The 23,908-nt window shown below is 45.0% G+C and overlaps 1 protein-coding gene across 20 annotated transcripts in view; it reads left to right on the top strand.

Moving 5' to 3' along the window:
* Positions 1 to 23,908, top strand: part of RBFOX2 (RNA binding fox-1 homolog 2) — a 171,221-nt gene that overhangs the window by 73,906 nt on the left and 73,407 nt on the right. The window contains exon 1 of one of the 20 annotated variants that reach the window (XM_071422762.1): positions 229 to 307. The exons of 16 other annotated variants lie outside the window; for them this stretch is intronic. In XM_071422762.1, coding sequence (XP_071278863.1) covers positions 236 to 307 — 72 coding nt within the window. In that variant the 5' untranslated portion in view covers positions 229 to 235. Of the gene's footprint in view, positions 1 to 228; positions 308 to 10,175; positions 10,306 to 10,635; positions 10,873 to 23,908 lie in introns of those variants that run through there. 3 more of the 20 variants (XM_071422767.1, XM_071422756.1, XM_071422764.1) reach the window with 3 other exon arrangements.

Genomic DNA, 23,908 nt, shown 5'->3' with positions numbered 1-23,908 from the left:
TCTGTTGATGTAATCTTGGTGCTGTTTGTCTAACACTAGTATGAACTGGCTGAGCTGCTTGATCTATTTAGCTGCTATGGAAATCAGTGCATACCCAGCCAGAAAATGCATCCTTGCTTGCTGGCATGTTTCCTACATTTACATCAGTCTTTAAAAGCAGAGACATATTGTAAGCTGCTCATCAGATCCCTGATGACCTAGTTTAGCAGATGTAGTGATTGGCTAATTGTTAAAGATGCCATTTTTGGTGGGTGAGAGGAAGAGCATCAGCCAGGCTTCTAGCGATGAAGAGTTAGATTCAGCAGAGGTAAGAGCCCTTTAGTGGGAGTAACTAGATAAGGCTTGGATTAATTTGTCTGGAGACCAGAAAATTATGCAAAAGATTTATAAATGTAGTTCATAAAATGAAACTGTTGGTGTAATTTCTTAGTAAAGATCAATGTGTGGTAATGGTTATATATCATGGAAATATCTCAGATTCCATGCTATATTGCTGTGTCCCCACAGTACCACAGTTTTTAGCAATTAAAAAAAAAAAAAGTGTTAAATGTCTGGAACTTCCATGGCTGCACTTCAAGCATCATGAGAGTATGGCTATATTATGTTCTTATAGCTGTACTTGTAATTGTGACTTAGCATGCTTGCTATAAACAGTCTGAACAAAGCAGCAAAGCAAAGCCCAGGGCTGTGGTCCTGGCATTTCCCAAAAATATTCCTCTGTCTCCAGACATCAAAGAGAGCACTGCATGTGAAGCGAAGTACTGAGTTTTGAGAACACAGGGAAAAACTTGTGTTATCTCCATGCCTTGCTTAGTACACAGAAAGGGGAAAATTAGGTAAATGCTGCTACAGTGGCATGTAAAACAGAATATCTAGAAAGAGTGATGGGTAGGTAGGAGCTGGAAAAAGCAAAATTAAGTGTTAATAAAGATCAGCAGTAACTAGATGGGTGAGAGTTGAGAGAGTTTGGAGCTGAGTGATCAATAAATGCAAACATCAGAGTGCTGTGGTTTTGTTGGTTGTTTTTTGGGTTTTTTTTTTGTTTTTTTTTTTTTTTGGTTTTGGTTTTTTTGTTTTTTTTTTGTTTTTTTTTTTTTTTGTTTTTTGGTTTTTTTTGTTTGTTTTTTTTTTGTTTGTTTTTTTGTTTTGGTTTTTTTTTTGGTTTTTTTTTGTTTTTTTTTTGTTTTTTTTGTTTTTTTTTTTTTGTTTTTTTTTGGTTTTTTTTTTTTTTTTTTTTGTGGTTTTTTTGGTAGACTCCTGGCATTCGAAATAACAAATAGAAGAACCAGAGCTACTGGTGCAGAACATGAAACTGGATATTATAGGGATAATATCAATCTGCAAGAATAGTAATCATGGCTTTAACATGCTTTCAAGATTATGTATGGTTCAGATAGGGTAGATGTAAAAGGTGATAGGCTGTATTGTATGCAGTAGACTGTAAAGAAGAAAGCAGAGTAATACTGATAATGTAGGATTTGTTTCTGGTCATATTGATGTAGGGAAGAATGGTAAAAGAGGTCCCAGGGGAAGTACTGGGAAGTACAGCAGTGAGTCTGCTGTAATCCCTCATAGGATTGGATTCAGACAGAAACTTGAGGCTCAAAAATTATACTATTCCCAGTACCATTGGAGAGATAAATATTAGTATGAGAAATTTTAATTTTTCAGATACATCTTGGAGAACAAATGCTGCTAATATTTATCAGATCAAAAGATTTTGTCATGGTAGCATCATCACCTGTTGTTGGCACAGTTAGTGGATTATTGGTGCTATGACTTTTACAGGAAAACAAGCTGTTTAGGAACCTCCATCTCCCCACCCTTGGATGGGATGATCATGATATAAGCTTTGATCCATGAAGCAATATATTTAATGAAGTCAGTGCAGCCCTGAATGGTGTGGTTTGGAGTTGGTGGGCTTTTTTTTTGATTGGTTGGGATGTTTTTTTAATTTCTTTTTCAGAGGCACTTGGGATACAAATTAGTGATAGTATATGTAAAGGGGAAAATCCTCTAAGAAGAAACTTTAGCCTAACATTATAAAGGCTGTTAGGTGAAAAAAGAAGCAAATTTACAAAAGAGAATTTATCAGCAGAGATTGCTGTGCCTTTAAAATCAGTAGGGATGAAATAAGAACTGCCAAAAATCAGGCTGAATTAAACCTTAAAAGTGTTGCTAAGGAAATGGGTGACAGTTTCTCAAAATACAATTAGAGAGAAGGGAGGAGGTGGGGCCACTTAGTGTTGAGAATAGGGTTGTTAATGAGGATGCTCTTGTGGTCACAGAATTGAACCAGTCTTTGTTGTTTTAAGTAGAGTTGATCTTGGGAGCAAGGGCAGTATTGCTAATGGGCATGAACCCACCATAGAAGCAACCACACTGGACATTTCAAAGATCTTAGTTAGTGCAGGTAGGCTGGGCTGGGAAGGAGGGTTGCCTGGGGAAGGGGGGTGCCTATTCCTGAGAGTGAAAGAACTGGTTCATGCAGTTACAGATCTGATAGAAGTTTTAATCTATCAAATAGGAGTGCTGTCATATGTTTGGAGAACAGGAAGTGGAATAGACCTATTGCTGGTGGGGAATGATCTGAGTAAATCAGACCTAACCTCCACTGCATGCTGGCACACAAATATTAATTAAAGGCTTGGATAAAAATAAAGAATGTGATAAAAGGCAACACAAATCCATTAAAACTGGTTGTGCCTTATCAGTCTGCCTGTTAACCAGTTTTCTTACCTTGGTAATGTGTGTTTTACATAGTGGGGTGACGTCTCTTACAATAGACAGGTTCTACAGCATCTGATGTGGTGCTGCAGAGGAAAGTACTAATGAGACTAGAGAAGATGCACTTTAGTGCTGGAGATGTGAAACAGAGCTGTGTTGTTCTGGGTGATGTCTTTCAAAATAAAGATGAGGACAGGCTAGATCAGGTGCAAGAACATGCTTCTAGAGGTTGGGGAGTAGCCAGCCTGTCATGTGACAGAAGACTGGAACAGCTGCTTGTTTGGATGGTTAGAAAGGGAATACATGAGGAAGGTTAATTGTAAGGGAAAAATAAAATACGGCTAAGCCATAGGACAGTACTGGCACACGAACAAAGGAAAGACAGAAATTGCTCAGGAATAGCATTAAGCTGGAGAACACAAATCCCAGATATTCTAGAACAGCCTTTTGGCTGGGGCAGTGTAGCTGTAAAACCCAGCTCTAAGATGCAGTGTGATAAATTTCATGAAAAGTTAAGATGATGTTGTATGATTGCAGTTGATCTGATTTTGTGTGTCAGGACATCTTTTCCAGTCTTCATATTTCTGTAAATTTAAAATTATTCATAAATGTAAGCATCTGCAGGAACAAGGCCATGATTTTATAACAGTTACCTTACCTAACTTGTGTTACTGGAAATGCATGGGCATAGTAGGTTGCATGGTAATGTAGTTGGACTAATCCAGAAACAGAATTATGGAGTGTAGCGCCCTCTTATATTTGGCTAATATTTGTTGCAAGTCAGTGTGCAGTAGTAAACCAGCCCCTGTGGACAGTCTTGCAGAAAATTCAGTAGTTTATTACTGGTCAGCAAAGTCCTGCTCTGTGCACCTTGGCACATATGAGTTTAAACCAAGCTTTTGTCATTTAATTGCCTGAGGGACACAAGAAGTGTGATGCTTTTTTACCAAAGTATCACACGAATATCTTAGTGCTGGTTAAATCACAGTATTTAAGTTTGCATCAAAAACTTTAAAGCATGGGAGTTTTATTGGATCTGTAGTTCAAACAGCAGAGGAGCTTAGGCGATGCTCCCCTTCCTTGTTTTGTTTTGCCCATTTGATGGGTATTTATAGATAGGAAGATATCTGTACTAGGATTTGGAAATGTTTTATTCCCCTGAGGCCTGGTTGGAAATGACAAGAACTGGATTGTGAAATAAATGTAAGATTTTTAACTTAGTTAGGGATTTGGTTTTAAAACCTGGGGCAGTAATATGAAGTAGCAAAAACAGGCTGTGGAAAAGTCTTTGGGTTTGTATAAATTAATGCCTTTTCATAAAAATATTTTATTGGAGATACTAAATTGCTTGAGTGCATAGTAATGAGCTATGCAAAAGAATGAAGGGCGGGCACCTTTTGAACATGTAGTTACAGAAAAGAGAAGGAAATAAAAAAGTATTGGTCATTCAGAGGAAACCAGATTCTATCTGTGCCCCCAGGCAGGGTATACAGGGAGTGCTGAGAGGTAGCCAAAAAGTCCTCTGGTGAGGAAGAAGGGGCATAATGGTGAGCCCCAGAAAGCTGTTTTGGGTCTCTTTGGGGTGAAATAAGTTGGCCAAAAGGCAGAATGAGATGGAAGTTCATTGTGGGAGCCTCAACTTTTTTCCCCAGTGAAGAGATCTAGAAACATAGCAGCTTTCCCATTTATGGGCAACTAATTTCTTTGTCTGTGCAAATCTTCACACAGAAACAATGACTATAGAAACTTTTATTTATTTATTTATTTAAGATGTAGAAAATGTCATGCTTTATACTCCCCAAATTGGTCATGCTCCTTTTGTAAGGAAAGAGGGCCCTGTGCCTCTAGGAAAGATGATGAGAGTGGGCGACAGCTGCTATGAGCACTCACCCAGCTCATAGCTGTCCTTTCCTGAGGCTCTCAGAGGGAAAGGGCAGTGGGAGCTGAGGATGAGCCAAGAGCTGTCCTGCTGAGCTGAGTGGGTCGGAGGGCTGTGGATTAGGCACCCCTTACCTGAATGAGAAAGGTTTGCACATGCAAATTGTACTAGATAATGATCCACATATTTAACTCATGAAGAAAAGTAAATCTCAAGTTTAACTCTTTCTGTGGGGGAGGAAATTATAAGTGACAATAGAAAGGCAGCTGCCCTAGAGCTAGGCTGAGGGAGGCTGTTTAGTGGTGCACAGCAGCACTACAGAAAAGTTAAAGATTAGAAATGCAAAAACTCCCTGACTTTATGTATTTAAAATGGTGTGTAGGGGGGAAATTTGGCTAGCCCTTCTTGGGTTTGATCAGTGTAGCATGTTTATTTTTGAAACCTCAGAGGGAGGGGTTTTATCCCTGCTATCCTTTAGAAGAAGGTGGGAATCTTTTGTGGGCTTGGGCTGTTAACTCGTTGAGAACCCAGGTTTGGTCCAGTGTCCACCCATCACTACAAAAATCTTGGTGTGGTTTTTTTGTAATGATGGGTGAAACCTCATGCAATTTTTTGTGGGAGGTCAGGCCCCCTCGGTGCTCCCTCTGGCCATGGTGTATCCTTTAAGAATCAGCAGCGGGCCCTCGGATGTCTGGTAACGTGGCTGGCATGTGAGGCTGCTGGGGTGTGAGCCTGCTGGCCAAGCAGCTCCCCATCTGTCCCTGTCGGTCAGGGAGCAGATTCCTCCCGGGGAGTGAGGAGGGTGAGCTTCCTAAAATGGGCACAACAACTGGCCCTGCCCAGTCTTGCCCCCTTCTCCCTGCTGCTCACCGTCCCATGTGACAGAGTTAATCCCCTCGCCGCCCCCAGTTTGACTGGAACAGCTGAGGGGGACAACCCACCAGCCCAAGGCTGGGGCAGTGGGGGCCATTCCAGGGCCCAGCTCCCCCCGGCAGCTGTCCCTGCTTGCCTCAGCTAGGGAGAGAGGGAGGGAGAAGCGTTAAATGATATGGGCATACGCTCCCTTGTGAAAGAGATCCCTTCAGTTTGAGATATTAGTGTGGCTTCTCTCCTCTCCCTCCCTCCTTCCCTGACACCAAAGGGTTTTACTATGCTAATCCCAGCACCTGTCCCTGCAGAGGACAGCAAGAAGGGTATGGTGGTGGGGGAGGAACAGTCCCATATGTTTTTCCCTGTCCTGGATTGGGAGTGTTCCCTCTGACGCACCTAGAGCCCAGAACATATGCTCTTTTCGGATCCTAAATGCTGTTTGCTTCCTCCCATCCCTGGCAGCAGTGGCTGCGAAGATCCTGTGTCCCCCTCTTCCTGGCAGTTGCTCTGTTTGCTGCCCGGGAATCGCAGGACACTCCTCAGTTGAGGCTTGCAGGGCTGTTTTCAGTAGAGGATTTCTAATTTTAGGAGCCTCCACCGCCTATGGTTGAGCGCTGCCTTGCTGGATCCCAAAAGAGAGGGGCCGAGCTGTGCCGAGCCAGGCAGCTCCTTTTTATTTTCAGCTGAGCTAGTGTCAACCTGAGTGGCCCCAGAGGCCCGAGCCAAGCACTGCGCAGGGCTGCCAGAGTCCTTCCCACAAGGCTGAAAGACGGAGACTCGGATTTGAAGCTTCCAGTCCTGTGTCCATTTGGCCTTTAGCTGGAGGATCTTTGGCTATGTATGGTGTGTATTGTATGGATTACCAATACCCAGTCGTCCAGGTAAGCAAAAGGACAGTGGTGACTTTAGGAGTTTTGTTCTCTATGTTGTTTGGACAAAACTGGAGCTTACGTGCTGGTTTTGTAGAAGGACACTGCTTCCAAGCTGGGCTTCTTGTGTCCCAGGCCTCTGCCCAGAGACTCTGCAGATGGCTTTGAATCTCCTGCACCTGAGTAGTACCATTTGATACTTTTTAACTCCAAGATTTGTCTTGTTTGAGACTTGTGTATTCTGCTTCACATTTCTTGCCTTTTTCTTTGATCATTTGTTTATTTGTAGGGGATGTTGAACTGACAGCAGTGCTGTGCTCTGCAAACTGGCGTGTTGTTGTGTGTCTCACTGCATTGTTGGGGCACATGTGACCTGTATGTGTGACTGCAGCCTGTCCCCACAGGGATGCTGATCCACCCAGAGCAGCTCCTCACCTATTCTCCTCCTCCCTCCTCCAAAATCACCCACAAATCTCATTTGTCTCATTTTTGCTTTTGGAGGCCCAGAGAGGATGTGTAGGGTGAAGGGAACGGGTGGGTTTGAGAGCAGCGCTCGGGGCTGGGCGCAGTCTGTATTGCAGCCTCTGCTGGGGGAGGGGGCTATATTTGGAGCACACGTGACATTTGCTGGCCAGTGTGTGGAGTCTTGGAGAAGACAGAGGCTGTGTGGGTCAGGCTCAAATACTTTTGGAGCCAAGTGAAAGATGATGTTCTCTAGGCAGTCCTTGGCTATTCAATGTCAGCACTCCATGTCCTTACAAGCACCACGTTTATCCAGAAAATGTGAAATGTAGACTAGCAATTCAAGATTATCTACTGTGAGATACATCAGATAGCCACTAAATAGTATTTTGTTAGGTTACCTTGTATCGGGGGTTTTATTACGCAGATGAATAGAATCCACCAGCAGAAGTGTGTCTTTTGGTTGTTAAGATTTCTTCCTGATAAATTGGTTCTTTGCACTTGAAACTCTCTTTTTCTTCCCTCTGGCCTTGGTCCAGCTGGCAGGTTTGCTCCATCTAAACTTGAGCCAGCACAGAAATGCAGGTAATGGGATGTTAAAATTGAAGGCTATGCTTGCTTTCCACCTTAGTAGCAAAGGGTGGTAAATAATATAGCCAAAAAAAGAAAAAAGGACAACATATCCTGAAACTTTCTGAAAGCAGAGTGTTTGTGGACTCCTCCTCTTTGTAGTTCCATAATTTCTATGAGTGTTAAACTAACCCAAGCATTTAAGAGTGTACATGTAGACTACTTAGTAAAACTAGAGGTTAGTTCTTAATCTGTGCTCTCATCAGTGTGATTTCAGTGGCCTTGTCCTTTGGCCTGCTGCATAAACATCCTTCTCCAGCTTCTTTTCCATTAGGATTTAAATGGTAGGAGCTAACCAGAAACCATCATGTACATCTCTGCAAACACAGAAGAGAATACAAAAGTGTCACAGACATGCTCAGGTGGGAGCAAGGAGCTTTGCCTGGCATGATGAGGATTATCAGCTGTGCCCTCGCACTGCAGAGACAGACAGGTTAAATTTGCCCATAGTTATTTCAAAATGTTACTTCTACAGCACACTAACAAAGTTTTGATGCATATGTGCCCATGATGTATGAGAAACCGTAGGAACTCATAAGTATTGGCATCTAGAGCTGTTCTGAATACATTGCTTTTTGAATAAATGCAGTAGGTAGGAAGGGGTGATCTCGTGGCTCTGAGCTGTGTGTTCTTCAGGCTTCCAGCCTTCAGCTCTGCTCATGCTTCTCTGTTCTTTTCAGCAGCAAGATTTGCAGTTTGGGTTTTGGTTTTTCTTGATAGAGGTTGGCAAACTGTCGTGGTAAATTCAGGAGTGGTTCCATGATTCTCACTCAGGAGAAGCTAAGTGGAGGTCCACCAAATTATTCTGCATGGCCGTGACACAACATTTGGACCCCCATGCCTCAGTGAGGAAAGATGAATTGCACAGATCCACCAACTTTTTGTAGGCCTTGTTCATTATCAGACGTGGCTCCTGAGCTCCAGTGAGACAGCAAAGATCTCAAGTGTCGCCACCTCTGGTCATGTTGCATGGTGTGTTTTTACCTTTTGAAACTCTGTAGCAGATACTCACTTCAGCTGGTTTTGCAGCAATGGGAACTCCTGCAGATTTGTGTGTCTTGTTGCCTGAGCACATCTACTGAATATTGGGCGTTTTTTCTTGCTCAACAGGAGCAAAGGTGGATATATTCCAAGCATGGGGAAGGAAATGATTGGAGATTAAAGAGGGATACCAGGGATACCAGCAGCACATCACACTGAAGGGAATTCGACTCTGCTGGCACATGAGCAAGGCAGATGTACCAACTAGGTGGTGGGAGGCAGTGCAAGGGAAGGTTCAGTGCATCGTTGGGCATCTCATTTTCCTTAGAAGACTCTTTCTGATGGCATGTATTTCTGGAGGTTCCTCAGGTGAAGGCCAGAATGGAGTAGAAATGGTGCTATTCTAGTGCTATTCTGGTAGTGGGATGATGTCCGGAAGGTCTACGGTGCTACAACCCTAGATCTGGGACAAGAAGGTGCCTACCTCATGGCACAGACAAGACCGAGTGAACACAACAGTTAAAGTGCTTAAGTGGAGAGAATAAGAAGATTATCCTGAGTGATTTGCAGAGGTCTGATGAATGAGATGCACAATGCTGAAACCTGGTGCTTTGTCGTGTCAAAGGTTTAAGGAGGTCACTGTGTTTTTTGCCGTTTTTAAATGGAATTTACACTTGACCTAGAACTGTGCTCCAGAATCTCAGGTTTGTAATGGGGAGAGGGGAGAGAGAAACCAAATCCACTACTTTCCCTGGTTTTGCAACACTGCATGTAAATATTGTAACTTGCAAGTTACCAGAGAGGATGAGATAACACAGAAGAACGTGGACTCTGACTCAGAGACTTGTAGGCTGCAGCCATGGAGGCTGGCTCCCTCCCAGAGGATCCCACACCACAGTTTGGTTGTGTTGGGTGGCTGGCCCATGACTCTCTGCCTCCATGTGCTGGTAGCATGTAAGGGCTTCTGGTGTCTTGGTCTCCTGCTTTTCACAACGGAGGAGAGACTGGCTTGTGACACATGCTCCTGCTGGCCTGCTGAATGAGGAGAGAAAGGGTAAGGGGAGAAAAGGAAGAAGGGAGGGAGCCAGAGGTCAGTTTGCAGCGAGTGAAATTGGGAAACTAAAAAGCATCGTGGTCAGCGTGGGCTGCTTGGAGAGCAGTACTGTAGCAGAAGCCCGTGAAGCAAAACCACTGGGCTTTTTTTTTTTTTTTTTCCCCATGTAAATTATAACTGGGCATATTCATGCAAAGAACACATGGGGATTCAAGGTGTTACTGCACTGTAATTTAGCAAATAAAAGCAGCTAAAGCCTTGGGAGTCTCTTGAGTACCAGGTGTCAAGAAGAGATACATCAGAAGCACAACTTGCCTGAGCTGGTTTTATCTCTGCGTCATGAGCACTGGAGCATCAGTACAGTCTTCTTGTCTAACTGTGGGATTGGCAGACCCCCGCTCAGCCCTGTCCGTGGGTTTCCATGGGTGCAATGTTGGGAAAAATCAATCTGAGCATCTCAGATCCCGTCTGGCAAATGGGGTAGCAGTGTATCACTCTGTTTTACGGGGTCGCTGAGAGAACAGATGCTGTCAACCGTGGCGTGCTCAGGTGCTCAGGGCCAGATGCTTGCTGAAGATAAATGGGAGGGGAAAAAAGCAAGCTGGGAAGGAGTCCAGCGGTCTCCAGGTTTTATGATGATAGAAATGCAGATCCTGGCACGGATACTGCTTCCGGTTCAGCCAACACACCGTGTAACCCACGCGTTCTCCCTTTTGTGGGAGAAGGGAGGTCTGTGCAAAACTGACAGCTATCTCTCCAGCATCCTCCAGCCGGGAGATGCTTTCTCCCGCCTGCTGAGGTGCAGGCGGGGGAGGCCTGGGGCGCTGGGAATGGTAGGTGCGGAGGGGCTCGGGCCGGGCCGTGAGGTTCTGCCGGCCGGGACCGGCGCTGCACGGGGCCGCCACCTTCGCTTTTGTTTCCAGCTCGCGTTTGCGCCTTCGCTGAGCCTCCCGGTTCCCGGGAAGCAGTGGGGAGTCCCGGCGGGCAGGCGAGGGAGCGCCTGGCTGGGGCGGGGGCTGGCCGGGCCGTGCCGAGCCCAGCCGGGCGGGGCGGGGCGGGGCGCGGCGGGGGCGGCCCCGGCTCGCATTAATTACCTTCGGCATTCGGGGCGGTGCTTCCCGCAGCCATCTGGCTGAGCCGGGGGGGCGGCAGGGGGGGAGGGAGGGAGGGAGGGCGAAGAAGGGGAGGAACACGGGAGAAGAAAGAGAGGAAAAAGGGCTCGGGGAGCACCGCGCCGGCGAGGCAGCGCAGCGCAGGCAGCCGCCGCCGCCGCCCGCCTCCACGGGGCTGCTGCTTTTTTATTTCGTTTTATTTTTTTCTCTTTTTTGTAAATTTTCCCTCTCCCGTGCGGCCGGCCTCCCCCATTTTGGTTTATGGAGAAAAAGAAAATGGTAACTCAGGTAAGGGTGGCGGGAGGGCCGGGCTCCGGCGGCTGCCCGCCCGGCTTTGTCTGGGCAGGGAGCGGGGCGCGCGGTGCGGAGCGGTGCGGGAGGGAGCCCCGCCGCGCCGGGCACCCGCGGTGGGAGCTTTGGGGAAGGGGTTCCTGCGGTCCCCCTGCCCGGAGCAGCCTCGCAGTGCCCTCTAGAGAGAGCAGTGCGCGAGGGGCACGGCTTGCCCCTGCTTCGAGTTAGGCTAAACCCGCCTTTGAACGGCCGATCCCGAAGGTGTACGGCTTCCCCGGCACTTCTCCATCCGGCTGCCGGTCACCGCGGGGGCCGGGAAGCCCTTGTAGATAGCTGTAGGCGTGGGGCTGCCCGTGTCTTCTCGGGGGAAAGCGGCTGACGTTTCCTGAGGAGCGCGCCCAGCTGCCAGGGCCATCGCGCATCCACCGCAAAGGGTTTTCGTCGGACAGTGCTCGCCTTTTAAGGCTACTGTATGCTTTTGGATTTTGAATTTTTTTTTTTTTTTTCCTGGCATGGCATATGCAACTCGCCACCGGAGGGAGCGGGCAAAGGGAGGGAGGAGTAGGAAAGCGGCATCGTGGAGCTGGAATCCTTTGGAGTTAGGCATTATATAATGTCCCTGCAGTGCCTTGCAGAGCTGGAAGCCTTTGGGGGATATTCCCAAAGGGGGTGGAGGGAAGGACTCTCAGAAGGAACTTTTCTTCAAATCTGGGTTTCACAAGTGCTTTTTTTCTGTAAAGCTTTGCAGGTCTTCAGAATAGATGCATACTGCCTTTTTGGCTTTCCTTAACTCTGGCTGAAGCCCCCTTCACTAGCTGCTGCTGAGATCCTGCATGTCCCACTACAAGGGGCATCTCTTTCACTGGTGCCTAACTCAGATTGAATCTGCTGTGAGAAGTAGCACCCACTTTGACCCTTTCCCTCTCTCCTCTCGCATTGATTGTCAGCGGCTGCAAAATAGGTCTCTGTCACTCTAAAGGTATCTTCCCAGGCTCCCAAGCCCCACCTTCTGCTTCTGCTGTTTAGTCCCTTCCATTAGAGAGTCCTTTTTATCTGGACCAAGGCTTTCTGTTCTGAGACAGACGAGCTCTGCAGAAATCTCGTGGGGCTTTCTGTACCTATATTTAGTTTAGCAAGCGATGCTGGAAAGCTGTGTCTCCACAGTCAGCGTCCATTTGTGTTTTGCTGTGTGCTGAGTGTGCCTGGTCAGATGGAGGTGTGTGCCCTTAAGCTGCAGGTGTGCACATTTCAGAGAGTTGTTCTGCACAGTCTTGTGTTAAAATGTGCTTTCAGCCACAGCCGTCATGCTTGGAGCCCGTGTCTGTGCAGTGCAGTCACCAGGACCCAGGCTTGGGGATGTGCAGAGCTGGGAAGGATGAGATTCTACTGAAGTACTGGCTGAAACAGGGGAGGGTATAAACTCATTTAAAGGTTTAGGATATCCTAATAGACTCCAGGGAAATCTGTCTTCCACAGAGACTCTTAATTTATTGACGTGGGGAAGGAGGTATCAAGACTTTGTGTTATTGTACTATTTGACCTTGAATTACGATTGTCTTAAGAGTATGTGCTATTTAGTATAGGTTTTCAGGATTTGCATTGTGTATTTACATGCTGTGATGCTGGAGAAGATGCATATTAAAAAAACAGTAGGAGAGGAGAACTCGGACTGTGTTTCAGTTGGGGTTCCAGATGAACGATGGGTAGCCCTTGTACACAGAGTTGAGGAAGACAGCACAGGTGAATTTGGCTCTAGCAGAGTGCTGCCTTCTCTCAGGGGAATCATTTGGCTGCTAGTCTGGTCCTTAGCAGTCACTGCAGGTTTGGCCAAGTGTGGGGCTGAAGGAGCGTGGCACATTCAAGACAATGTCCCCAGCCACATTATTCTTATTCGGCAGTTTTGTTTGAAGCAGTGGAGTGCCATTACATAAACCTGTGAACTTGCTTCCTTGGGGCTCTGTCTCATTTATGAAAAGTAAATATTGTTGGTATGTTAAGCTGGTAATTGCCACTGAATGAATTCAGCATTGCTACAATCTTGCTCTGTTTCATTCAGTCTCTAGAAAACATTGCCTACCTGGTCTGAGTTCTCTTGCATTGTAAGGAGCAAGCCTGCTGTCTTCCTTGGAGATCTGGGAGATGAGCTTCTTTCTGCATAGGCATGACAAGCTGATAGAACAGAATAAATAAGAGTGTGTGGAGTGGCAAGACTAGAAACAGCGATGGAAAGAAATGGGAGATGCTGGAAAGTAGAAATATGCTTGAAAAAGAGGAAACAAAAATTGCTAATGAGAGTAAGAGCTCAGATTCATTAACAGATAGTACCTTAGCCTTATCCCCCTTAATCCTAAATCAGTGAAAATGAGTGTTAAACGAGGCCCAGTACATTATGTACTAATTGCAGATAAAAGAGAGAGTCTTCTGTGGATGGGCATTATATGCTAAAAGGCTTTTTCTCTGTGTGGTGCATGCTGAGGTTGCTGGCTTGTGTGGAGCACAAAGCCCTCCCTTTCTTGGACAGCCCAGTGCCTTGCTGGCGTTTTCCTCCAAATCTGTTTCCCATCAGGGCTGGGAGAGGGGGAAGGTGTCGAGCATCTCAGAGAGTGGGGAGGGAGCTGCTGCCTCCTTAAGGGGTCCCCCCAGCCCATGTGGCAGCCGGCAGTGCTGAGTGTGTGTGTGTGTGTGTGTCTTTGTAATGAATCCCCCCGCCATTGTCTGCTCCCCTCCCTGCTCTCAGCGATGGAACCTTTCACCTGGGCTGCTGCCCGCTGGCGGGCCTTCTTCCAAGATAGGAGGAGGAAGGGCTGCTTGTGGTAATTAAAGCCAGACCTTGGAGAACTGCTATTTTCTGACCTCAGCACCCCTTTTTCCTTCTTTATCTGTCTTGAGTTCCCAGCTTTTGATGTGGGTGTAAGCAGAAACATCAGAAAGTCTGCTTTTGTGCAGCTGTAGAATCACCAGTCTCCATTTTGTGGCACCATTTGAAGCATCTTTGCTGCCCTGCCTGCCAGCATGCCCCCTCTTGTTCCCCCCAGCACCCCTTGGAGGCTCCAGCCAGTGCCGTTTATCTTGGCACGTGTTTGACTTGCTACACTCTGCCCAGGGCTCAGGGAGGTGATGGCGTTTGTGGCTTTGAGACTAATTTATGTCCTTGTTAAAATGAACCAGCAAGCAGTCTCATTTTTTCCAGAGGTTTTCTTCCCTTTCCCTTCCCCCTTCTATAACCCTTTCCCTCCCAGACCCTGCGTGTAGCTGTGAGACAACTTGTGCAGCCAAAAGTTGCTTGCTTAGTCAGTGATTTGTTTTTTTAAATTAAGAAAACCCAACAATTGCAGTGCTCCTTAAATGGAGATCTTATTTAAATCAGAGCAGCGGCTGACTCATTAAAGGCTGCTCTGTCTCCTTTTCGTTCCTCTGCCTCATTCCATTTCCCTGTCTTTCTCTACTTCCCATTACAGTAATGGTGTGATAAAACAGATCTTTGTGTTCCATGTTGGGATCATGCAGGGGTGTGTAGTTGAGGGGGGGAGACAGGAGATGGGGAACCCTGTCACGACAGCCACCTTGTGCTAGCTAAAAATGTACAATGCATCCCATTATAGGAGACCATCCTCCTTTGTCTGAACTGTCTGCGAGGGAGACTGAGTCCCAGAACGGCCTCCCCCATCCCATCCCCTTACGGCTGCTTTAGGTTCTGTTCCCCTCCAGGCAAGCTGGATGCTGCAGAATTCCCCTGCTCCTTTAAAAGAAAGAATTAAGAAAGAAAAGCTTTATCTGTGTGTAGTAGAAGCCCCCCCTTTTTTCCTCTTGGACTTCTGTTAGGACCTACCATTATTTCCCTGTCCCTTTTCCCTGCTTTGAGGATTGCATGTCCCTTTCCTTTCAGTTCAGTAGTCCTTGGTGCTTGCTCTGTGTTTTGGTGTTATCTTGCAAACTTGCATGAGCTGTCTGAAGGGAATCGCTCTCTTCTCTGTCTGTGGACTTCTGCTCTTTCTTTGCTGTTCTTTCTTCTGCCCTTTCTTTGCTGTTCAAGAAATGGTGCTTGTTTACATGGTATCTGACTCAGTGCCTATACCTGTCCCCTAGTTTTTCATTCCCTTCTGCTGTATATCTTAGGGCTTCTCCTTAGTGCTGCAAGACACCATGTCAGCATCAGAGGTTTGTGTGAGAGAAATCCTGTCCAATCACTTTTCCAGGAGACTATCCCTTGGGAATGCAAAGGTTAATCTGCATCTCGCTTTCCCTGATATTAGGACATAGTTGCTTGAGGTGGGGCTATGGGTTGTGTTTGTAACTGTTGTTATACTTAGAGATTTAACTGCTGGTTGAGAAGGGCATACACTTAAGGGCCTAAAAGTCAGTGGGGCCTGTCAAAACCTGGTTTTTTAGTATTTTTCTGTTTGCCTCCTGTGCTGAGCACTTTGAGATGCATTGGAGTAGAAGTAAACCACTGCAGGTGTTTGTAGACCTGCCTTGGAATGGCAGAAGCTTTATTCAACATTTCCTAGGCAGGATGGAGAAAAGCAACTTGATACAGCACTGCCATTTCCTTGAGTCCCGTCCTAGAAATAACCTCGCTGCTCCCTAGTGCATGTCTTCTGCAGGTGACTAGGTGGTTATCCCCGGGAATTGAGAAATGAGGATGCCTAAGTTGTCTGTGATATTTGATTGCCAAGGCTGTGTAAATTTAACATACCGTTTTAATTGTATTTTAAGAACTATTAATTTATGAAGTATCTGGATCAGTAAAGAGGTTGTAGTGAGCTACCAAAAATTACAAAAGTTCAAGGTTGCAAAAATGGGAGGCTCTTTAAACCAGCAGCATCTTTCCCTTCAGGTTATTAATTCATGATGGCTCTATTGCAATTAGTATTGAGCAGCCTTCTACTATAAAATTCTAGCACCAGTGCAAAAGGGGTCTGCACTGGGTGTCTCTGTGTGTGATGTTTTTTAGACGTGGATTCTGGTCTTAGTGACTGCTTCAGGTAAAATGCTCCCTGTTCCTGTTTTAGACCCATTTCCAGCAAATGGTGTGTGCAGTTGGGTACCCCTTTGCAATGAGTTCTTTAATGTACTTACCTCCCAGCTGCAGAGTCACAGACTTCACTAACAGGCATTCCTTGGAGGTCTGAGTACCAGGGAGGAGATGGTTAATTTGCCTGTCTTCTTTTAAATAGAATACTATTTAAAAGGATGTAGTCAGTATTCTTTCTATCAGACGTGTTCTCTGGAATCAGAGTAGAGAAATGTTAATTTTCCTACCAAAAGTATTTTGGTATGCTCCTGTAGAGTCACTTATGATCCTCTGCTGTGTAGGATGGTTTTTTGCTGGGCTGTTGGAAGCTGTGCTGTGACCAATGAGGGCAGGAGATGTATAGGCTGATTTTGTAGGGTTCATGGAAGCCAGAGTAATTAATGCTCGGCTGTAAGCTTTTGGAAAAAATAATGTGTTTTGCCTGCATAAAAGAAAATAAAACAAATGCTGTTCAACAGTGTGCTTTACTTAATACCTGATCTTTTTTATTTTTTCTCTGCAAAACTGTTCATTAAGCAATATTCTTAAACTGAATTGAGAATGATCAAGATGGTAATGGGGAGGCATTTCAACTACATGGCATTTCTGTATTTTAAGTTGGGAAAGAAACCTTCACTTGTTCTCTTTATTTCTGTGGCTATTTATGATAGTCTTTAATCACATGTTTGTATGCTATTTTTTTCTGCAAGAAAGAAAAGAAAAAACAGACAACCCTCTAACTGTCCCCATCAGCTTCAGTGTATGTGGCACCATGATGACCCCTGCAAGTTATCAGTGGCAGAGTTGGCCGTCCCAGATACAGCCCACAGACCTCTGCCACTTTGACTGACTATGTAATTAGCTGTCATTTTCTGTGCAGACCAGCTTGATCTGTGTTTGCCAGTTGGTTTTGTATATTTGCTGACAGCAGAGGAATGGTGACGTTTTGCAATATTAGGCTCTGGTTTAGGCTTTGGGGGTCTACACTGGTATGCACATTTTGCCCTCTCTTCCACCCCTGTATGATCTCTCCTGTCTCACCTCTGCCCTTCATCACTGGAGGACAGATGGTTGCTTCTTCCTCTCATCCTCTCCCCATGATGCCTGGTCAGTAGCTTGTCCCATACAAGCCATACCATATCCATACTCTCCCAGTCTCCATTCCTCTCCAGTTATGTGCCCTCCTGTTTTGCCAGACGACTACTTTACTTTGATCCCTTCAGTTCCTTCTCAGCTGATTTTTAGACCTGCTAATTCTTTGCTTTTCTTCCTCCTCCTCCTCCTCCTCCTCCCTGTCCTCACTATATTCTCCTTGTCATAGGCTTTTTTAACTCTCCACCCACTCCCTTCATTCCTCATTTAGTTTGCCTTTTCTGTTCCTATTGCAGTCATACTTGTCTGTTCTATCTCTTTGCTCCCTGTCGCTGCCTGTGCTGATAGTGCTCAGGCTTCTTGTCTCAATTTAATTTTCTCCTGCTGTACTTACAGGTCTGTTTCTTGGTTTTTTTGGATTTGAGGTGGGTAACTGCTCCTTGATGTTACATCATCCCTGCAAAGGAGATGGTGCAAAGTACTGGAGGTGGATAATTTCCCTGCTGTCAGTGATCTCCAGACCTAGATCTGACCTGGCCAGTATCTCCTGTGAAGCTGAGGATGATGTCCAAATCAGAGCATAAAATCACAGAAAATGGGGTGCAAGGGGCACTACCAGCCACCCGTAAGAGCATCTCTGTTTCCTGTTAGAATAAACAGTATCTAAGCTATTCCTGATGACAAGTAACCTGCCTTAAAAGTATTTGCAATGCCACTGCTGGCCTTTCTGAGCATTGTTAAGTCTTTCCTAGTATCTAACATAAAGCTTATTGCCACCATTTGCTCTTTCTGTGAGAAATATAAAGAAGGGGTTGGTTCTTTCATTTCTGGCAGGTTTTGCATACTGTTACTTCTTTCTTTTCTATCTTCTAGCCTTTTTTGACCATTGCATATAGCTTTACTGGGAGATTGATTAAATGTAAGACAGGTGCTGTAATTTTCCATACTTTTGTTATAATGTTGGCATGATTTTGGTGATCTAAATATAGATTCCTGAAATGCAAATTTTTGTGTAAGTAATAAGTTCTCTTAGACTTTTGAAAGCATATGTGGTGGTTTCCTCCTCTCTTAATCATAAACAAGACAAAATATGCCCCCTACTTTTTTCTTGGATTGGGTTGCTATGGCTTAAGTAACAAAAAAAGTCACCAACTCCAAAATAATTTGTAAATAGCATGAAAAAAATTCAATTTGAATGGTATCTTGGAATTTTAATAACTGAACTTTGGGTCCTACAATGGGAAGTAAACAGCCTGGCTTTACCAGCCCTGCCTGTAATGGAGATTTTTACCCCAAGTAGTCTCTAAATACCTAACTGGAATTGCACTCCAAGTAGCCTGTAATCTGAGGGTGCATGGATGCACCAAAAATGTCCAAGTAATTGCAAGGGTAATCTTTCTAGCTTCTGAAGTCTGCCCTCAGGCTTGGAGTCTTGAGTATGGTTAAAACCCTCTGAACTGTCCTCCTGGTTATCCTGCTTAAAATTCATAGTGTCTGCAGTTGAGGTCCTGTGGAGTTTAGGATTTCTGTGTGCTGTATATAAGTCCTGTCTCCATGAGTTACCTGACTTGGAGGGCATATTTGACTTTCAGATAATTGCTTTTGATTAGCCAAGATGTAGATAATCAGAGTTTGACCTACGCAGTGCATAGACCATCATTCACCTATCGGGTCTCACTGAAGCTTCTTATCTAGGCCTATGCTCTCCCTCCAGTCTTAATAGCAAAACCTGCTTTAAATTACTTTAAAAGATTGATTTAAAAATGCCTTGGAGAGGAGTTTGGATTTCTTAGATAGTACTAGTCCTCCTTTGTCTAGTGTACCCTCCATGAAGAGTGAAACCATTAATTTGATTTGTTGTTCTTTGTAGCTTTTCTCATTTTTGCTCTGGCATCATATGAAAGGAGGTTATCAAAACTGAACAATTATGCAAAGTACTTCAGAATATTAGAGAGCAAGAGTATGAAAGTCTTTTGTTTTTGCAGTGTGTGTTCCTTCCTGCTTTATAAAATGTGGTTAAGATAAATAGGGCAGCAAGTGAAAGGATTTCATTTTCAACAGGCATAGTTTTAAATCGATCTAAACTTAAAAAGGATTCTTCCAGCCTAAATCAGGAGGTATAGAAGGAATAGCATGTTAATTTGGTGAAATTAGTGAATTAATCAATTTGTTGGCTGACTATAAGATATTGTGCTGTGTTAGCTTTGCTTTGTACTCAAATATTTAATGCAGATTTGTTTGCTTTAACTTTCCCTTTTGCTTTTCTTTGTGCGTGATGCTATTTAACGTTGCTACATTGGCTTTACAAATCCTTTCTCAGGTCTGTTTCCACCCTGTTCCAGGATGAAGCATTCTATCTTGAAGCAGTGGGAAAGGGAGGCAAAGTAGTTCCAGGAGTCCTTTTTATATGAGTTTGGTTGGGGAGGTGTAAATACTTTTTCAGAATCATGTTAGACTGTGTGATGGAGCCAATCTGTGGGAAAGAGTGTAGTATGGTGAGATAGAGGAATGAGGAAGGTGGTGACTGAAGGCTGTGGTGAGAACTTTGGACAGTTCCTTGCTCCGTGTGTCCTTCACAGGGACATGGGTGACAGACTGTGAATACACCAAGTGTGACTGATGAGGTGCTGTAGTCAAGGAGGGGCTGACTCTCTTAGTGGCAGAAAGAATTTAGGTCATCCAAAGCCAGTTGCAAATCTTCATCCTAAGAGAATTTTTCTGAGGGACTCTAGCCCTTCAAAGCCTCTTTTGATCAAAATGCTGCAAGGGTGTGAGTGAATTTATCTGGGAACATGGACTTCTGAAGGGTGGAAAAAATACTGTGGAGATCTCAGTGCTTCATCAGAAAGCGAGACTTCTGAATACTTTTTCTTATTCAATGAGATGAATCTAAATCGGGTTTAAGCAGATTAAAGATCCATGATCCTTGTTCTCCATCAAGTCTGAAACTGTAGCTTTGAGCAGCCTGATGGTGACTTTGGCCCTAGACAAAATGAAGGTCTTCTAGCAAGCCCTGCTGTGAGGAGGTGAGAAAGGCAGTGACTTTATTGTCCCTTTCAGCTCAACTGTGATTTCTCAGGAACTTTTCTTGGTTTTTGTTAGGAGTACTCTTAATTGGTTTTGACAGTGAGCTGCAGGAGTTACTGCAAATGTTGCACAGAAGTCAAGAGAAAGCTGCACTGAAGGCTGCAGACCCGAGTGTCTCCGTTCAGATCCATGCCTGCCTGGCCCTCCTGCCTGCCAGCTCCAAGCCTCCCTGCCTGATCGGTGGCTGGGGTCCTGCTTAGCAGCTGACATGGCCAAGAACACATCTCCCAGCCAGACCTCTTCTTAAAGCAGAACTGTGTAGAGAGCCAGTGGCTTTTTTTTTTTTTTCCCCAGTGGGTGGGTAGGAAACTTTGAGCTGTGTTATTTGTAACACAGAGAAGAAGAATAGCTAGAACTGAGTAATAGGAATTTGCTAATGTTTTGGAAGAGCATACAGGAAGATGAATTTCATTCTTCTAGGGCGTTTGTAGAGGGCTGTAGTGGCTTTCAAAAGTGTAGTAGGCCTCTAGGTTAGCTGTGAGGCTGTGTGTGTCACTACATAATTATTCTGAGATCCAGTGACATGGTTTAAATGCAGAGTTGTGATGAGCCTCCTGGCTACTGTTCAGACAATCCTAGCAGAAGAGTGTTCCTGTAGCCAATCATAAAACCTTAAAATCATAGGATGATTTGGGTTGGAAGGGATCTTTAAAGGTTATCTAGTCCAACCCCTCTGAAATGAGCAGGGACATCTTCAAGAGTTCAGCTGTGAAGTGGTTCAGGAATTGCCTTCAGCTGTGTCTGTCCCAAATTTCTGCCAGGGGATTACTGTGCCTGTGTGAGCTGTTCCTGTGCCCTCATGTGAGGTCAGCTGTGGTGGCCCTGCTCTTGCAGAAGTGCATGGAGGTGAATCTGTTGATTAGGTGTGATGTTGGTAGTACCCAGCAGAAGCAGAGCACTAAACTTTTTCCTTTATGATCATCAGCCATGGCTGTAAAATGGAGGTGGTCCTTGTGCCCTGTGGTGCCAAATACCGAAAAACTCTGAAAAGGCTTTAAGTCCTAGACATGCAAGAGGAAGCTAAAAGAGTAATTTTCATTGCAAAGAACTTAAAGGAAGTTTCCCAGATGTATCAGTCTTCCTGTGAATCATCTAGTGGATGTTGAAGGCCTAACAAATCAAGGACACTTCTGTTAACAATGAATATATTGGCTACTGTGGGCTACTACTCATGTTGTTGGCCACTTTTGAGTAGAAACCCTTCCTAAAAATTTAATAGGACAGAACTAAAGCTCAGTTTGTGATGATGGGCTGTTCAGATCCCATCAAATGAGGTTGAGTTAAAAGCAAGTGTTGAGGGCTGATGCTGAACAGCATTTCTCAGGTTTGACAACAGTGTCTGTGGGCTGTGCTGGCCCATCCAGGGAATGAGACCATGGAGCCCATACAGCAAGCTGGGTCTCTAAATTCCCAAGCTGAGTGTGTTGGGTTGCAGATGGACATCTGTTTTCAAGGAGCATCTTTTTAGGACAGGGCAACTGCCTGTCTGTTCCATGCAGTAGCCTCAGACTGTGGAGAGATTATTCTGGTTCCTTATCTCCTCATTGCTTTGCACTGAAAATTCTACATCTTCAAAAGAGCAACTCACTTCTGCTTTGTTCTTGTTTCAGTTAATTGGGCTCGTTCTTAACGTGGTGAGGATTATTATCTGGACCACTTACATACTTGTGCTGCGGGATCTCCTTCCTCCCCCACCTCAGTGTTACATGTTTCACACATTGTATCTCTTAAAGGAGGCGGTAGCTCCTTTGAAAATTAGAAGATCGGGTAGGGTCTGGTCGAATCTTGTGGCGTTTTAGGTCAGTTGTCAGCGATAGTAACCTGATCTATGGCAAATCTTTCCCTCCCTCTCCCCAGGGTGCCTGCTCTGCCCTTTGCATGCCAGTGAAGCTGATATGATCCAAATTAACTTTTTCATCTGTTTGCATTTATTTTCTGAGTCATGAGAGGTCCTCAGGAGCCACAGAATTAAATGTTGTTTTCCTTTCTAACACTTCTTGTATCGTATCAAAAATGTATTTTTTTTTTATTCTTGAGTGGGATCAGATGCTGCTTTTTCCATGTTTAACATGCTGCTGGGTATGCAGCCCATCATGGGAATAACACAGAGCTGCACAGTCAGCAGAGGAGTGCTCATTATTTTGATGTCTGCTGTAAAATGGTGGCTCCTGCTCTAAATTACTTGGTGAGGTAATTGCTCATCTTCCAAGATGTTTTCCTTTCTCTGTGTATGAGGTCTTTTAATAAGATAGGAAAGTACAAGGTGTTTTTTGGGCCAGGTTGCCAGATCCAGACTTCTGATGATCCTTTCGTTTCAGTGATATATGAAGGACAGCTGGGGTGGTAGTTAGAAGGAGAGATATAAAATCCCAGGACTCACCACTGGCAAAGCAGCGGGATTGTTGTCAGTCTCTGAATTACACTGCTGTGACTGCTATTGTATGCTTTTAATGTAAACAGCATCTTTTTGGTGGCGTGACTGATGGCCAGTCTTGACCAAGGGATGCTGCTGCTCTTTCAGGAGCAGAAGGGACAGAGGGTGGTGGTGGGTGATTGACCCACCTATCAGTAGGCAGGTGCTCTTCCTTGTAATGCTGTCTGGAAAGAGTCTTTGCTGTTTGATGGTTCAGTACTTCACTTTGGAGCTGTTTCATGCCACAGAGCAGGAGGATGAGAGAATTTCATTAATAGGAAACTGGCCATCCCAAGAGCGCTGCTCAGCACTTGGGGGTTGCCTTGGTCTCTTCCCTTGGCTATGAGAACCAAGGAGGAAATAGCAGGAGTTCTGGCTTGCGGTAGAAAACTCACTCAGAGTGCTGCAGGGCCCTTCCTGCACATAGCAAAGACCTGGCTGTTCTCCTTCAGAGGTCTAAAAGCAGCTGAAATGAGACTGCAGGGGAATTTAGCAGTTTAATCCAAGACTGCATCTGCAGACCTTGCTGAGTTGTCGCATACCCTTGCACACTCCCTGCTGTGCCCAAGCCATGGCAGGGCAGAGCCATTTGGTGCCCAGCTTGTACCTTGAGCTGGGCCAGGATCCAGGTATGAAGAGTGTCTTGTGCAGCCCAAGGGGCACCTTTGGCAGCATGTGACACATTGTGATTGTGGTTTGGTTACCATCGTCCTTTAAAGATGGTCCATGGGTGCTAATAAAGGCAGAGATTACTTTCTTCCTGTATGCTGTTAATGAAAGCTTTTACCTGGAAAGGAGATGCCATGGTGTAGCTCAGCTAGCCAGGGCAGACTAGCTTGTGTCTGTCATTCAGGATAACCCTTTGGTTGCTGGTTGTGAGGGTGTCTTTTTGGCTTCCTTTCACTCAGAGTAGGTGTATTTGTTCTCTGAAGCCTTGTCCATATGCTCTGTGAGCAGCAAATATCTTAGGTCTTTTGAATCTAGGTAGATATGCAGTGGAAGCTGCTACAAAAGATAATTTTTGAGTCTGGTTGCATGGTTTCGTGGCCCTACAAATTTGATCCTCAATAAATGTCTTTATATGTGATTTTGATTTTCTGAAGAGTATTAGTTACCCCCTGAAATTATCTTTAAAGACCAAGGAGCTTAGAGGTGAGAGCATAACTAAGGTCCTACTTACAAACCCAAAGCTTTTATCACTGTCATAGTCAAAATAGTCCCCAGTACATGAATGACAAGCAGGTGATAGCTGAGTAAATGAATGGGTTTTCTGTTACATCCTAAACTTGATTTCTAGCTGATTTTAGTTGTGCCAGTGATGGCCAAGGTGTGCATGTCTGTTAGTATCCCACTGAGAGGCTAGTGGAGCTGCTCATACCCGAGAAATGCCTGAATAAATGCGCTGCTGAAATTGAGGAAGGGAGTTG

Source organism: Agelaius tricolor, unplaced genomic scaffold (genome assembly GCF_023055355.1).
Source record: "Agelaius tricolor isolate 1412-34295 unplaced genomic scaffold, bAgeTri1.0.p SCAF_3, whole genome shotgun sequence".
NCBI lineage: Eukaryota > Metazoa > Chordata > Aves > Passeriformes > Icteridae > Agelaius > Agelaius tricolor.
Note: the sequence above shows the minus strand (reverse complement) of the source record. Positions and strands in the feature narration are given on the sequence as shown.